At 48.6% G+C, this 17,266-nt stretch overlaps 1 protein-coding gene across 1 annotated transcript in view; it reads left to right on the top strand.

Annotated features, from left to right (window-relative positions):
* ALDH1A3 (aldehyde dehydrogenase 1 family member A3) overlaps positions 1-17,266 on the top strand; it is a 55,971-nt gene that overhangs the window by 23,071 nt on the left and 15,634 nt on the right. The window contains exons 4-7 of the mRNA XM_015417969.1: positions 2,545-2,674; positions 6,486-6,547; positions 11,233-11,361; positions 12,212-12,325. Coding sequence (XP_015273455.1) covers positions 2,545-2,674; positions 6,486-6,547; positions 11,233-11,361; positions 12,212-12,325 — 435 coding nt within the window. The remainder of the gene's footprint in view (positions 1-2,544; positions 2,675-6,485; positions 6,548-11,232; positions 11,362-12,211; positions 12,326-17,266) is intronic.

Raw genomic sequence — 17,266 nt, 5'->3', positions numbered from 1 at the left:
GGGGGAACATTGCCACATGCAATGTCTCCGACATGATGATGTCACACAGAAGTGACATCATCATGCTGGGGACGTTGTGTGGCAACGCGCTGGTATTTTGGACAAAACTCTATGGTAACCGTAGAGTTTTGCCCAAAATACCAGAGCGTCACCGTACGATGTCCCTGGCATGATGATGTCCTTCCGCATGATGTCATCACATCAGGGACGTCATGCTGGGTTGTGGCTGTTGGGGGCGGGATCCCACATAATTGGGGGATCCCCAACTCCCACCTGGGGGCCGGCAACCCTAATCTCTATAGCCTGAAGGTCAGTTGTAATCCTGGGAGATCCTCAGGCCTCACCTGGAGGTCGAGAATCCTAAGTAATAGTCAAATGGGTCAGTGATCTGCAGTGAGGAGGGGAGCAATATTGTCCATCCTCTCTCTCTGGTCTGTGGAACTGCACTAATGGAAGAGGAACAAGAGAGCAATTCCACTCCGCTTCCTCCTCCTCGTTGGAGCCCTCTGAACTATGTGACTGTTGCTCCACTTGGGTCCTGTTCCTTTCCCAGGGTTGGGTGGGACTGTTGGGGGGAGGCAAAAGGAGAGAAGATCTTCAATCTTTGCAGAAGTGGATTGTCAGAGTCAAGCGAATAGCTGGCCCAAGGTCAGACAGGGAGCTTCAGTTTAGCAGAAAGACAACTAAGAAGGGCTCATCATGGAGGTTTATATTGCTGACCCTGTTTAGCGTCAGATATCTGATGATATCAGGCTGTCCTGGCCCATCCAGATCAGGGTAGGGGAGAAAACGCCTGCCTCCAGATCAATGTTCCCTCTAAGCTGTGGGGTCTTGTGAGCAAAAATTCTACTTTGTGAGCTACTGGTATTAAAGTTGTGAGTGAGCGATTTGGCTCCTGCATAAGTTAGCTTGCTCTGGAGCCCTCCTTCCTGAGCTCATACAAAAATATGTGAGCCGGAGGCTAAAAAACTGTGAGCTAGCTCACACTAACTCAGCTTAGAGGGAACACTGCTCCAGATCTCACAAGATGGTGGCAGAATCTGTGGATTTCCGTCAGACTTCAAAACTGGGGATGGTCCTGGACTTGGTGCCTTTGCAGTCAGGTGGTCTTTTTGTTGCTGCGACTGAGTAGAAATTTACAGGATATTAGTCTGTCTGATAGGAGGAAATAAGAGTGAATGCAGATTGGAATTTTGCTGCTGTTGTTCATAAGAGCAGAAGGTCTTACCTGTTAACCACACGGGAGGTTGACAGAAAAGCCGAGCGTGCCTGCTTGCAGAGGGCGAGCAAAACACATTTTGGAAAGCGATGAGAATCACTCCTGTGAGCGTGTTAGAGGAGACAGAACTTAATTTTGAACATAGCCACGCAGCAGCGCTGAGGCATGAAATGTTGGTGTCCTTAGACACAGTACAACAACAGTGCAGTGTCTAAAGCTGCAGTGCTGAATGCACTTACTTGGAAGAAAATCCCATTGAAATCATTGGGACTTGTTATCTGAGCAAACAGACAGAAGGATCATAGTGTATGACCAAATGCCTCTACTTCAGGTAACAGGTTACTTCATGTAACCAGTGGAAGCCTAAGTAGAATTGCAAGACCGTTAGGGGGATCCAGCCAGTTGTTGTGCTGGTGAAAGAGAAAGGACGGGTCCTCTCTGGCCATCCAAAACTCTATGCTACAGATCCTTGGGCCTACATGCACAAAAGCTTTGTGGGATGAAGACTGTAGTAGGAGGGGGAATTGGGTGAAATTCATTGAAAGAAGCTTGTTTTCCATTGGGTAGCTGTGTTGGTCTGCAGTGGAAGAGCCGGATTCGAGTCCAGTCACACCTGAGAGACCAACAGAGATTTTCGGGGGGTGAACCTTTTTTGAGAAAGAGAGTCAAAGCTCCCTTTCTCAGAAATGAAATGAAAAAAGTTCAAAGAAGAGATTGGATTTATACCCCGCCTTTCATTTGAAGTCTCAGAGTGGCTTCCTTTCTCCTCCCCACAACCAACACCCTGTGAGGTAAGGGATCTCCGAGAGAACGGCTCTTGAGAGAACAGCTCTGAGAGAACTGTGACTGACCCAAGGTCTCCTAGCTGGCTGCATGTGGAGGAGGAGTGGGGAATCTCCAGATTAGAGTCCACCACTCTTAACCACTACACCAAACTGGCTCTCTCAACAAGTGTGCTTGCACACGGAAGCTTACACCTTAAATAAAACTTTGTGGGTCGTAAAGGTGCCACTGGACTCCAACTTTGTTCTGCTGCTTCAGACGGCTGCCCCCCCGAATCTGTCTTCATGGATGCTAGGGCTTATTTTTTGGGTAGGTCTTATTTTCGGGGAAACAGGGTAATCTTGAGAAACATTTTAGGGGAAAAAACCCTTTTGTTTGTGTGTATTCTTCCCTCCAGACCTTGGAAACAATGGACACCGGGAAACCATTCCTCCAGGCTTTCTTCATCGACTTGGAAGGATGCATAAAGACAGAAACAGGGTAATCTTGAGAAACATTTTAGGGGAAAAAACCCTTTTGTTTGTGTGTATTCTTCCCTCCAGACCTTGGAAACGACGGACACCGGGAAACCATTCCTCCAGGCTTTCTTCATCGACTTGGAAGGATGCATCAAGACACTCCGATATTACGCCGGGTGGGCTGACAAAATCCAGGGGAAAACCATACCCGTGGGTAAGCAGAGTCAGAGCTGGTGTGCTTTGCGAGTTCCTTATGAAAAGTACTGGGTTCGCCGCATGGAGGACTCGGACGACGACAGACTGTAGCACACGTTTATTGTACTTAACACAGACATAACTCTAACGGCCCACAGGGCCAACTATATACATATCCACCAGCAACCCCCCACTCCCATTGGAGGGTTTGAATGTCCCGCCAAGGTGGCTTTTGTTTGGGGCTGCGGAATCCAGGATCCGAAGTTTCTTTTGTTCTCAGATCCAAGCTCTGGCCTTTCTGCGGACCCCTGGAGGTGGTCCACGTACATAACACTTAAATCTGCCAAAATGAATTAGTGGGAATGAGCAGAGCCACTACAGATGGAGTTACACCCCAGTAAGTCCGCTGACTTCAGTGGGCTGAGGAAGGGCGTCACTTCACTGAGGGTGGCACTGTACGGCTGCTTTCCTGGGAGGGGCACTTGGAAGCAGTGCGGTGCAGTGGTTAAAGTGTCCGAGTAGGATTTGGAAGACCAGGTTTAAAATCTCCCCTGGTCCGTGAGGCTGTCACTGGTGACCCTGCGTCAGTTCTTCTCTCTGCACCAAAAGTACCTCTCAGGGTTGTTGGAAGGCTGAAAAGCAGAGGTGGAAACCATGTCAGCCATCCTGAGCTTTTGGAGGAAAATGTGTCGGTGGGACATCCTGTTGAATTCACGAGGGTTCTTTCCAATTGGCACTCCCATTAGACTACTGTAATGCTCTCTACATGGGGCTGCCCTTTCCCCAAATTCGGAAGCTGCAGCTGGTGCAGAATGCTGCGGCCAGGCTGTTGTTGGGCCTCCCCATGCGGAAGCACATCCCGCCTGCCCTGAAAGCGCTGCACTGGCTGCCTATAGCGTACTGAATTCGCTTCAAGATGCTGGTTCGTACCTTTAAAGCCCTTTATGGTCAGGGGCCTACATACTTGGAAGGAGCCGAGCCGGAGAACAGCAGCCCCACCATCTGGGTACTGGTAGGCAGCCCCGCCCCTGTACTATGTGGCCATAGATAGGGGGAAAGTAGACTTAGACTTCTATGTAAACCGCCCAGAGACCCTTCGGGGTCAGGGCGGTATATAAGCCGGATAGATAGATAGATAGATGATAGATACCTGAGGGACCGCCTTTCCCCTTATGTCCCCCAGAGAGCACTGTGTTCGGGGTCTCAAAACCGTCTGGCCCTCCCGGGTCCCAAGGATGCTAGGCTGGCCTCGACTAGGACCAGGGCCTTTTCGGTGGCGGCTCCGCACTGGTGGAATGAGCTCCCAGAAGACACCAGGGCCCCGCGGGACCTTTTACAGTTCTGCAGGGCCTGCAAGATGGAGCTCTTCCACCAGACATTCAACTAAGGAGCCGCACCAAACTAATTTAAGGCCCTGTGCCCTGTGCCCATCACTGACAGCCTGTGTGCCACCAATATGAACTGACCTCAAATGCTGAATGTACCTCATTGTAATGGCTGCTACTACCGCTGCACCAGTATTACACAATACTAGCTCTTTATGTTGTGTTTTATATTTATATTTGCTATGTTTTTATTTGTTTTAAAACTTTTATGTAAGCCGCCCTGAGCCCGCTTCGACGGGGAGGGTGGGGTATAAATCAAATAAATGAAATCATAGTTGGAGTTAAGGTGCAAACAACCTTCTGAAAGCTTAGGTAGAACCTGTAGGTGAACCTCTCCTTCCTCTTGCAAGTCTGTCTTAAATTAGAAGCCCCATCTGCTTCTAGCAAAGCTGCTCTCAAGGGGCTGGGTCTGTAACACGGGATCCTAAAGCCCGTGCACTCGAGCACTTATCACTTGATGACGTGGTTCAGTGGGTCAAATGCTGAGTGGGCCAGTGTGCTGTAGTGGGAAAACGGGGTTCAGATCCCCACTCTGCCTCTTGATCAGGGCTCTCACAGTCTAAGAAGGCGATCTGCCGGGGGTAGTGGCTGCAGATTTCACCATTCACATTGGGGATCAGGCTGTAGCAATAGTCCTTGCTGAACAACCCAAGCGCCCGTGCACTCGAGCACTTATCACTTGATGACGTGGTTCAGTGGGTCAAATGCTGAGTGGGCCAGTGTGCTGTAATGGGAAAACGGGGTTCAGATCCCCACTCTGCCTCTTGATCAGGGCTCTCACAGTCTAAGAAGGCGATCTGCCGGGGCTAGTGGCTGCAGATTTTACCATTCACATTGGGGATCAGGCTGTAGCGATAGTCCTTGCTGAACAACCCAAGGCACAGCAAAGAACACACCACTGACTGAAAATAAATGCACAAGCAATATAGCAAGTATATAATAATCCTATAAGCATAACAGCAAGTATAATAAGAATCAATTGGCCAAGGTGCAATAATAAAGCATAATAGAAGCACAGTCTACAGTCTTTCCATGTGTCTGCTCCAAAACAGAAGCAAATATCAGAGTCCAAATTGAAGTGTAAGTCATCAAATTTTCTGAGCCATAAAAAGCCGACGCGTAATCCGGACGGCTGATGCCGCGTTTCGAATAATTCTTATTCAAGCATGGCTGTAATGGAACCCAATCTCAAGAGCTGGCATATACTAAGCCAGAATAGTCAGAATAGTCAGTCAAGGAGGATTAAGAGTCCTTGCTGAACAACCCAAGGCGGCATTTTTCAACACGCTCCACCTTTGTGTGGCTCCCAGCTCCTCCGCCCCCAACCCCCTGCTGGGTCGCCACTGCTTTCCCCACCAGCATCTCAGGCTTGGTACTGCGCCCTCAAACACTCCAGCAGCAGCTTGGCCAAGGTGTGCTCCCAAGCCCCGTCATCCTAGAGGAGGGAGGGGCCGCCCTGGGCACCTGCCGTTCCTGCCCCACGATCACAGTTGACAATCCTGGACTTGTCATCCCAGCGTTGCCTTTCCCATCCCAACCGCCAGGCCCGTCGCCAGGATTTTGTGGCTTGTGGGGCTGAAGTTCTCAGTGCAGAAAGAAAAGCCAGGATTCTGAGGATTATGACTCAGCTACTGTGGAATCAAGCCTTTCAAAATCAAAGCATAGAGGCTTCTGCAAATCTTAGCCCCAGAGTGTGACAACAGCAGGCTGAGAAGGGGTGGGTGGGGAAGGGAGAATAAATTTTCTGGTAGATGGTACATGTGGCACTGGAAATACTTATCTGGGTTTGGCCAGTAAACTCACTCCAATTTGTATAAAAACATACAAAACTTTACAAAAACAAAGAATGTAAACAGTTCAGCAAGGAATACAAACCAAAACAAAAAACCTAGATGGCTATTCTACTCACTACTCTTCCTATCAGGTGCGTAGCTCTAGCATCTCAACTGGTGTTCCCGATGAGCAGAGTCTCTGGAAGCACAGCAGCATGGTGGAAGTTGAAGAGAGCTCCGAGGCAGTCTCTCCTTTCTCTGAGTCGTCTCAAGCAGTCTATTCTACATAGGTGTTCTTAACCATTTAGCCGATAGAAAGCTGTTACCAGGATAGATCTCTAAATTGCAAGCTGTCGACCACTTTAGATGACAGTTCTCAGCTACTGCAAGTTAATCACTTCTGCCAGCCTAAGGAACAATTCTGATAACAAGCCACCAGATAACAAACTTGTATAGTCAAGAAAGCTAACTCTTATGCAGAAAAACTCTCATAAAGGAGACCAGTTTCTTGACAAAGTTAGAAGGTATCCTAGAGGTCACCTACTCCAACCCTTTTGGTCAGTGCAGGATTAGTCAACTACAACCCCCGACCTTTTTTTTGTCCTGGTATTATGAATCCTATTAAATTCATGACTGGTACATAACTGATTTTTCTTCTAAAAATGTTTTGCAGATGAGAATTTTGTCTGTTTCACCAGACACGAGCCTGTGGGTGTTTGTGGGGCAATAACTCCGGTGAGTAGAACGTTTGAGTTGCTGGTCTAGTATGTTGAAGGTGCCCTTCCTGCCATGGTTTTGCTGCCGTTTTGAAGGTCGTCTGCCCTGTTGCCATTTACTCCTCCATTTCCTGATTTAGAAGGGAGGTGATGTAAGGCTAGGCCAGCCATTTGCCTGTCCTTGGCTCCAATCCCCCCTCAAGAAATTGGGGAGGGGGAGGAAAAAATGGCTATAAAATGGTCCCTGTGGTGATACTCTAGGAATTTCCCCATGTCTCTGTGCTCTGACTTCCCTAGTTACTAAGGACAGTTTTGGTATTTTTTTGTTCCTAGTAAATCGTGCTCTGACTTCCCTAGTTACTAAGGACAATTTTGGTATTTTTTTTTGTTCCTAGTAAATCGTCACTAGGAGCTGCGGTGGTTAAGACGCTGAACTGCAGGCTGTGGAAGGTCGGTAGTTCAGCAGTTCGAGACCCGAGTGTGCCGCATGATGGAGTGAGCTCCCATTTCTAGTTCCAGCTCCTGCCAACCTAGCAGTTCGAAAGCAAGATATTGCAAGTAGATAAATAGGGACCACTTTGGTGGGAAGGTAACAGCGTTCCGGGCGCCTTGGTGTTTAGTCATGCCGGCCACATGACCACGGAAACGTCTTCGGACAGTGCTGGCTCTTCGGCTTTGAAACTGAGATGAGCACCGCAACCCTAGAGTCGGATTCGACTGGCTTTCGAGCAAGGGAACCTTTACCTAAATCATCACTATTGTCCCTTTGTTGGCTTTTTGGGAGATCTTTCATGACAAATGTTAGAGCCCAGGTTTCAACTCCTTCCACCAGAATGACAGAAGTTCATGTCTGAGCAAAAGCAATCTTTATGCGCATGTATGCATGCGCCAGGGCGCATAGTGCCAGCACACTGCTTCCCTCCCACTACCCTGTAACCGCTAATCACTTCCTGCCTTCAGTTGTTCTTATATTAATGGAGGAGAGGCCCATCATTGGCTACTAGCCAAGTTGAATAAAGAGAACCTCCATACTCAAAGGCAGTAAACCTCCGAAACCCACTGTTACCAGGAGAAGGCCTTGGCCCATATGCCCTGTTGGTTGACTCTTGAGGGCCACTGGCTGTATGAAAGAGTATCCTGAACTGGACGGACCACCAGCCTGACCAGCAGGGCTCTCCTGACATTCTTATGAGCCACAACAATTCTGTTCTAAATAAAACCAGGTCTGATGTAAGAGTCAACATTCCATTTTTATTCTTTAGTTTTAGAAAGATAGGGCCTGTTGATTTATCCATCTGGTTTCTGAAGCCAATGCAGAGTACAAAAAAATAACTGAGGCCCCGGTCACACGAGAGGTTTTGGGCCGAGAGAGGGACGGATCGGGGGCGCAGCAAACAGGCGCGATCCCACAGCAACATCTGGGAAGTGTGCCGCGCCCGTTGTCGATCCGTCCCTTCCACCCAAAACCCTGCATCAAAACTACACCACCTACCTAGGTGGTTCTTTGGAAAACAGTGCATCAAGGCCGGCCGTGGGATCGCCGGCACGTCTTTCCGCCGGTGCATCCCCAGCTTCTGGCTGAACTGCGCATGCTCAGACATGCGCAGTTCGGCAGCCTCCCCCTCCCGACCGTCGCTTCCTCCCCGGCATCTGATCGTGCCAGGGAGCAACGGCGCCGCGGCTCAGGGGATCTGTGGGATCCTGCCGTGGCGTCTCTATTTCGGTGCGGCTTTCAAAAGCCACACTTTGCCCGCTTTTTTCGCTGCCGTGTGGCAGGGACCGAAAAACCGTGTAGAGCAGATGGGGTTGGTATTGTAACAGTAAAGCACTTGAGTGGCCTGGCAACCCTTGGTTTGAGAACGGGTGGGCAAAAACAACACAAGTATGCAACGTATTTGCAAGTGCGGGGTTTAAGGCTACTTCCCCCGGCTTTCTGAACAGAATTCGCTGACCCACTGAGAAGCACAGGGATCACTCCGAAGAGCCTGGGGCAAGGAGCCGGTCAGCCATTCTTTCTGCACTGGGCACCTCCTCTCTAACTGGCAACTGGCGGGAGTGTTGTGGGCAGGAATGGGGAGGCATGACACCAGCTACAGTGCCACATCACTTCCAGAGAAGAAGAAGAAGAAGGAGAAGAAGAAGGAGAAGAAGAAGAAGAGAAGGAGAAGAGAAGAAGAAGAAGAAGAAAAGAAGAAAAGAAGAAGAAGAAGAAAAGAAGAAGAGAAGAAGAAGAAAAGAAGAAGTAGTAGTAGTAGTAGTAGTAGTAGTAGTGACATAGGTAGCTCTAGGAATTGCTGAAAACTCCAGGGCTTTTTTTTATCTAGGGGAAGACACCAAAGTGGAGTTCCGGAACCTCTTTGACAAGATTCTTTGAAAAAATGTTTAAAAGTTCATGATGGGTTTTCAGTATTGAAAACTTCATTTCCCTCTTGAGAGTTCTGGCACCTCTTTTTTTAAAAAAAGCCCTGGCAAACTCTATGGTTATTTTACCAAAAGTGATGCTGGCTCTTCTGTTTTTTAAAAAATTCTCCTGCTGCCACTAGGAGTGGCAGCAGGCAGCAGGAACAGGGAGCAGGGGATTCCCCCCCCCCTTTACCGGGGAATGGGACCCCTACCCCTAACTGTGCTGCGGGGACTTCAGTATGGTTGGAGCTCTCTCTCCTGCTGTGTACTTAATATCACAGTTAATCCCGTGTATCGTGGGGTCCACTCTGATTCGGCTGCGAGGGAAGATCACCGCTAGCAATTAACTCCGCTTAATCGACAGCAGGTATTTTCGTTGGCAAAAGATGATTGTAACTAGGCTGAGAATGTTTACACAGCTGTTGGAATAAAATACCACTCAGGGTATTTCCTTACTGTGCCTGGGTTGCGGCCAACATTGTGTTAGAGTAGACAAAGTCCGACATCTGATGTCCCTAAGAAAATAGCAATCCAACACTTGATTTGGGTGGGGAGCATATTTGAAAGCAAACTTGTTCTTTTGTTTCCCTTTTGTTCTGCATGATAAATGGGACATGCGGGGAGAAACCAATTCACGGAGGCCTGCACTGTCTTGCTGGTCAGAGTGGGCTGCTCCCAGTCCTTCTGGAGACCCTTTAAATAACTTTCAGGACAGGCAGCAGAAACTATAACGATGCAGTAGGAGAGCGAATCTGAAAGAAGGGTAGACATCTTTCTTGGAGACAGGGCGGGAGTGTCCCCAAACCAGCGGAAGATACCAATGCAGATTCAACCTTTAAGTAACTGGACGATCCTATTGTTTTGACCTCCCTCCTGGGACAGATTCAGGAACAGGCTTCCCACAGGAGGAGCTAAGGACCACCGTGAGGGAGGAGCAGGAGGCTTGGGTGATACCCATGGCTATTTTTGGGCAGGAACGCACAGGAACGGAGTTCCGGCTGGCTCCCAAGTTGGCCACGCCCAGCAGGAACTCATTAGCGTAATAGGCCACACCCAACAGCAGAAACTCATTAGGATTGGATACATTAGGGGTGTGTGGCCTAGCATGCAAAGGAGTTCCTGCTATTAAAAAGCCCTGGGTTTTGACAACAAACAAGGTAAACAGAATAACAAGCAAAAGGTGGGTATGGCTGGATAACCACACTTCTGGTAACATGGGGGTGCGGCCTAATGTGCTAATGAGCTGTGCTGTCAGGGGTGTGGCCTAATATGCTAAGGAGTTCCTGCTGGGCTTTTTCTACAAAAAGAGCCCTGGCTGATACCCAGCATGGCCAGACTGGACCTAGACACAGAATCCCTGGATTCCAAGTAGGGGTCCCATTCCCCCGGTGGTGGGGGATCCGTCAGTCAAACTACCTGTTGCTGCTATGAGTGGCAGTAAGAGAAAAGTTTCTAAAAAATCCTAGTGTTGTGTGTGAAGTCATGTCACTTCCGGTGAAAACAGGAAGTGACATAAAGTAGCTCTAGGAATCACTGGAAACTCTTTGGCTTCCAGTGATTCCTAGAATTTCCAGGGACTCCTGGAGCTGCCTTCTCATTTTTTGCTCGAATATTGGCTCGAATTGGTGCTGCAGCCGGCATTGTGGCCCTCCCGTATCCCCCTCCACACCCCTCCTGCTGGTTGCAGCAACCCTAACTCCCAAGGCCTCAGCCAGTGTGTTCATGTTAAAACTGAATACATACATGAAACTGCCTTATGCAGAATCAGACCCCTGGTCCCTCAAAGTTAGTCTTGTCTACTCTGACTAGCAGTAGCTCTCCGGGGTAGAGGTCTTTCACATCACCTACCACCTGGTCCTTGCATCTGGAGATGCAGTTGAAAATGCCTCTAAATAACCCTTTTTGCTTCAAGTCTTACCTGAAAGTCAAAGTCGCTAGTTCATTGTAGTCTTCCTTCTCTGCCTTGGATGTTGGTTTCATAAATGTCGGTTCTGTGACTGGGCTTTTCCCCCCAGGAGACACCTTTGTGGTTGGCTGTCTTGCTGTATAGTTCTGTTTGCTGTCTCAGTAGTTGTGAAGACAAGCATTGCTACAGTGGCACCTAGGGACAGAATAAAGTATTACACCAAAAAAAAAAGACGGCCTCCATCTATTCCACTGAGGGAAGCAAGCAGCACAGTTTTTGGAAGTCTTGAACATCCTAAACGCAGGGCTGTCCCCAGTAAATGAGGGGCAGTTGGAGTGCAAGAGATTGTTGAATGGTAAATGATATCACTACACCACAATGCTCTTCTCTTCTAGTGGAACTTCCCATTGCTCATGTTGATCTGGAAGATGGCACCAGCTCTGTGCTGTGGAAACACGCTGGTGGTTAAACCTGCTGAGCAGACACCCCTCACGTCCCTGTACATTGGGTCTTTAGTCAAGGAGGTAGGTTGAACTCATGCCTTATCCTGAAGTCAGATAACTTGTTTCCCAATATTGTCTGCTCTGGTTGGCAGACGTTCTCCAAGGTCTCAGGTAGAGTCATTCACATCACCCTCCTACCTGAACCTTTTAACTGCAGATGATGGAGATTGAACCTGGGACCTTAAGCAGGTATTCTACTGCTGTGCTAAGCAGTCTTCTTAAATAAAGCTGTCTTCTCTGAACCTGACCATTGGTCTATCCAGCTCAATATTAACTACTCTGACTAGAAGCAGGTCAGAGTGAATCTTTATTCTTTATTCACAATATATTAATCTTTATTCACAATATAGGGTCCATAGGCTGAAGACCAAGTTACTGAGTAAGAAAGATAATTCGTTCTCAAGGTCTTTTGCTTCACCTGCTACCCAGGGTTGCCAGACCCCTGGTCAGGGTGAGGGTTCCCCTGATTTCGGGTGCTACAATCTGCCACTGGCCAGCAGGGGAAGCCCCACCCCCAAACAGCCCCCTCCTGTGTCAATGTCATCGGCGTGATGATGTCACCCAGAGGTGTGTCCTCCTGCCAGGCACATTGTGTGGCGACCCTCTAGCGTTTTGGTCCAAACTCTATGGTAACCATAGAGTTTTGGCCAAAATGCTAGAGCATCGCCGCACAACATGCCCAGTGTGATGATGCCACTCCCAGGTGATGTCATCCTATGGTGTGTGCATTTCTTCTTGTGGGGAGGGGAAGGGGAAGGGATTACAAGCCGCTCTGAGACGCCTTCAGGTAGTGAAGAGCGGGGTATAAATCCAATCTCTTATTATTATTATTATTCCAATGCTAGAATAAAGCATTCGTATGTCTTTTCAGGCAGGTTTCCCTCCAGGTGTTGTGAACATTGTCCCAGGGTATGGCCCAACGGCAGGGGCTGCCATATCCAACCATCCCAATGTTGACAAAATAGCTTTTACTGGATCAACAGAGGTAGGTAAACTGACTTCTTAAGGCGTAACCCTGTGTGTGTCCTTCTTAGCAAATGCTGTAAACACAACATTGATATGAATTGTGCATGTGAGCTGGAGGCTAAAAAACTGTGAGCTAGCTCACACTAACTCAGCTTAGAGGGAACACTGGTGCCGACTTGTGTAAATGAAGAGACTCCATCTTAGTCAAAATTATTGAACAATGTTTTTGGATGTACTGATTTGAAGAGATGACACAGCCAGTCAGTTACTAAGTATAAAGGTAAAGGTTTCCCTTGCTCGAAAGCCAGTCGAATCCGACTCTAGGGTTGCGGTGCTCATCTCCGTTTCAAAGCCGAAGAGCCAGCGCTGTCCGAAGACGTTTCCGTGGTCATGTGGCCGGCGTGACCAAGGCCCACGGAACGCTGTTACCTTCCCACCAAAGGGGTCCCTATTTATCTACTTGCAATTTCTTGCTTTCGAACTGCTAGGTTGGCAGGAGCTGGAACTAGAGACGGGAGCTCACTCCGTCATGCGGGACACTCGGGTCTCGAACTGCTGAACTACTGACCTTCCACAGCCTGCAGTTCAGCGTCTTTAACCACTTGAGCCACCGCAATAAACACATGTACCTGGTCATTACATCAGCAGCCCTGTTCCCAAATTACGTGGATTGCACATTTGTTCACTGTAAGGTGTACTTGATTTCTCTTTATACGCGCATTGGGTAACTCTCATGCTCTGTTCAACTCACGTACAGCTCACTTGTTCGGGGCTCTCTTTGTAGCAGGTACTCATTTGCATATTAAGCAACGCACCCCTAATGTAGCCAATCCTCCAAGAGCTTACAGTAGCTCCTGTAAGAAGAGCTCTGTAAGCTCTTGGAGGATTGGCTACATTAGGGGTGTGTCACCTAATATGCAAAGGAGTTCCTGCTACAAAAAGAGCCCATTCAGACCCCACATTTACCCAGGTACTGTCCTTGATTTAATTGGTCAAGTGAGCACATGTTGACCGTTTCTTTCAAGCAATGTAGACAGGCACAAGCAGAAGAGCAAGAATCGAGTCCACCCAGCATCGTAAAGACCGACTGAATTTCCAGGTTATAAGCTTTCAAGAGGCAAAGCTCAGTTCAGCACCCTGGAAATCTGGTGGGTCTCTGAGGTGCCTCTGGTCTTGGATCTTGCTCTCCTCCTGCAGGCCAGCTCGGCTACCCATCTGTTTGTACAGGCAGGGTCTGTGTGCACTCGCTGCAACATTTGGACAGACCTAGTTTCCATTGCTAGTTGCGTCTTAATCTGTCGCCCCAAAGAGCCAGTTTGGTGTAGTGGTTAAGTGTGCGGACTCTAATCTGGGAGAATCGGGTTTGATTCCCCACTCCTCCACTTGCACCTGCTGATGTGACCTTGGGCAAGCCGTAGTTCTGATAAGAGCTGTCCTTGAACAAGAGCAGTTTCTGTCAGAGCTCTCTCAGCCCCACCCACCTCACAGGGTGTCTGTTGTGGGGAGGGGAAGGGAAAAGAGTTTGTAAGCCCCTCTGAGACTCCAAGTGAAGGGCGGGGTATAAATCCAATCTCTTCTTCTGCTTCTTCTGCTTCTTCTTTCAGTCTTAGTCCTACCTTGTGTGCTTTTGGTGTAGTGGATAGGAGCGCGGACTCTAATCTGGGAGAACTGGGTTTGATTCCCCACTCCTCCTCCTCCTCCTCATGCAGCTGCTGGTGTGACCTTGGGTCAGTCACAAGTTCTCTCGGAGCTGTTCTCTCAAGGGCAGTTCTCAGTCAGAGCTCTCTCAGCCCCACCTACCTTGCAGGGTGTCTGTTGTGGGGAGGGAAAGGGAAAGGTGGTTGTAAGCCGCTCTGAGACTCCTTCGGGTAGTGACGGGCGGGGTATAAATCCAGTCTCCTCCTCCTTCTGCTTCTTCTTCTGGAAATGTAGCTGTCTGCTTTTGGGTCTTTCTCCTGCTGTCCCCAGCTGAATTTTCCTCCTTGACACTTCCTGTCTCTTTCCCCCGATAAATGCTCCTCCCTTTATTCCACCTGCATTCTGTTAGATTGCCGCATGTTCTGTCTTTGCATGGTGACACTCGCATGTGGCTGCAGGCATCCAGGGAGAAACTGGTCTTGGTTGCAGGCCAGTCCGTGTGGTGCAATGCCTGCAATCAGCAACCACAGTCTGCGTCTTTTCCGAACCCTCTTGTCTACCCGGAGCATGCTGGATTTGCACTTGAGGACTTAATATCCTGATTGGCATATGGCCAGTTCATCTGTTGGAGCATTCTCCATGTGCTTGACAAGACCTTTCATAACCCCGATGAACAGCTCTTGGCCATTGAAGAACTCTCTCAAGGCCCAACAGCTTTTTTTAAAGGTGGGGGGACACACACGGAAACCTTTTGTGTGCGAGAGTGCCATCTACAGGTTGTGCTCTGCATATCTGTTCATGTGGTGATGGGAAATGCCATCAAGTCACAGCTGATTTATAGTGACCCTGTAGGGTTTTCAAGGCAAGAGACGTTCAGAGGTTGTTCGCCATTGCCTGTCTCTGCATCACGACCCTGGTATTCCTTGGAGGTCTTCCATCCAAATACTAACCAGCAGGGGTCATTTCGTAAAAAGAGAGGTGCAGGAGCTCATTAGCATAACTCATTAGCATAACTTATTTGCATATACCACACCCCCTAACATCACTGGAAGTGTGTCAGAAGGCAACCCCCGCCGCTCAGGCTCCACTGGACTGTTTTGGATTGCTAGCTGTTGGGGGGGGAGCGTGCAGATCTGTCCTCGCAGAGGAGGGAGAGCTTGTACCTGAATAAAACTTGGTCTTAAAGGTGCCACTGGACTGTTTTGGACCTGGGGGGCAGGGGGGGCTCTGCAACTTACCTGGCTGCTTCTTGCTCTGACTGAGGGCTGCTGGGAGCGAGGCTTGTTGCATGTGCCCGCCCCCTGGGCTCTTTACTGCCGGAGCTCCGCTCCTGTGCGCTCCTTCAGGAAATGACCCCTGCTAACCAGGGCCAGCCCTGCTTAGCTTCTGAGATCTGATGAAATTGGGCTATCCAGATCAGGGATATCTGTTCATAGTTATTGCACAAAATATTTATTTTGTTCTCTTTACTTTATAGACTTCCTTTCTTATTGAGACTCAAGGTGGATTACACAGTGTAAATTCATGCAATCAATCAGACGAGGCATCTAATAAGGCTAGAATTTCAGAAGTCGGAAACAAAGCATAAAGTATTAAATCTGATATGTTAGACAATGCAAAAAAAAGTATTACATAAATAGAAAAAAATGCAGTGGGGAGCAAGATAATCCATACTGCAAACAGAAAGTACATATGGTACACAGTAATGTAGTCCTGCTGTGGCTCAAGTGGTTAAGAGGCTGAACTGCAGGCTGTGGAAGGTCAGTAGTTCAGCAGTTCGAGACCTGAGCTGCCGCATGACGGAGTGAGCTCCCGTCTCTAGTTCCAGCTCTTGCCAACCTAGCAGTTCGAAAGCAAGAAATTGCAAGTAGATAAACAGGGACCACTTCAGTGGGAAGGGAACAGCGTTCCGTGCGCCTTGGTGTTTAGTCATGCCAGCCACATGACCACGGAAACGTCTTCAGACAGCGCTGGCTCTTCGGCTTTGAAACGGAGATGAGCACCGCAACCCTAGAGTCGGACTCGACTGGCTTTCGAGCAAGGGAACCTTTACCTTTACTTTACTAATGTAGTCCACTGTCCCATTCCTTGTATAAAACCACTTCCTTGAACAATTTCATTATTATGACCTTTATAAAAATGCTCTCCCGTGAAGAGATTGTGGGGAAAGAGGTGAATCAGGCCCATAGTGCTGGGGGGAGGATCGTGCGGTTAAGGACCCCCCACACACACACACACCATTTCACTGTTAGAAACAGAGCTGTTATCATGAGAATTGAGAAAGTATTCAGGAAACCCTTATAAATGTAAGATTTACTTTTTGCTGACAACCCAGAATCACACAATAATTGAAAGTGTTGCAAAATTTCCGTATGAAGCTTCAAGAAAGCGTTCCGTATTCCTTGCAAATCGAGTCTTATGGTCTGTATGTTATGCCAATCAGGGCTTTTTTTTGTAGAAAAAGCCCAGCAGGAACTCATTAGCATAATAAGCCATACCCAACAGCAGAAACCCATTAGCATATTAGGCCACACCCCTGATAGTACAGCTCATTGGCATATTAGGCCACACCCCCATGTTACCAGAAGTGTGGTCATCCAGCCACACCCACCTTTTGCTTCTTATTCTGTTTACCTTGTTTGTTGTCAAAACCCAGGGCCAGTTCTAATGAGTTTCTGCTGTTGGGTGTGGCCTGTTATGCTAATGAGCTCCTGCTGGGCGTGGCCAACTCGGGAGCCAGCCGGAACTCCGTTCCTGTGCGTTCCTGCCCAAGAATAGCCCTGATGCCAATAAAGGTCGATTGATTATCATGAGAAGGTGCTACTAGCCACAGCAGGGGAGAAACAATCATTTGTCCTTTTCCTTTCTTCCCCCTTTCACTCAGCTAAAGCTCACTTGGGGGCAGGGATTAATCTTTCCCCTCAGTGTTGCCCAGATTGAAGCTGTGCTTGAAGGCTGCTGCCGCAATCTAAATTAGATCTGGTGAATTCCCTCTGGGGGTCGCCTCTTAAGAAGGGACCCCGGTCCACCAGTCACAGACAGCCATTCTGCCCGGGCACAGAACAGGGAGAGATGACCAAAAGGATAATAAGCACCACAGGCTGCATTTTCTCAGTATCTTGGGGGCTCTAGATACCTAGCTATCTAACAAGGGCGTCTTTCACATTGCCTTAAAAATCCACTTGCATTACCTGATGTTACCATGTTTTGTTTCCCATACACATCCCAGCACTCTCTCATATCTTCCCCCCCCCCATTCCTAATAAAACTAGTTTTCCCCGCACTTCCCCCCCCCCCCCCCGCGCGGACGGACGTCTCTTCT

This window comes from Gekko japonicus, unplaced genomic scaffold, assembly GCF_001447785.1.
Source record: "Gekko japonicus isolate JY-2015 unplaced genomic scaffold, Gekko_japonicus_V1.1 scaffold924, whole genome shotgun sequence".
NCBI lineage: Eukaryota > Metazoa > Chordata > Lepidosauria > Squamata > Gekkonidae > Gekko > Gekko japonicus.
The sequence above is the reverse complement of the archived record's forward strand: the minus strand, read 5'-3'. Positions and strand labels throughout refer to the sequence as shown.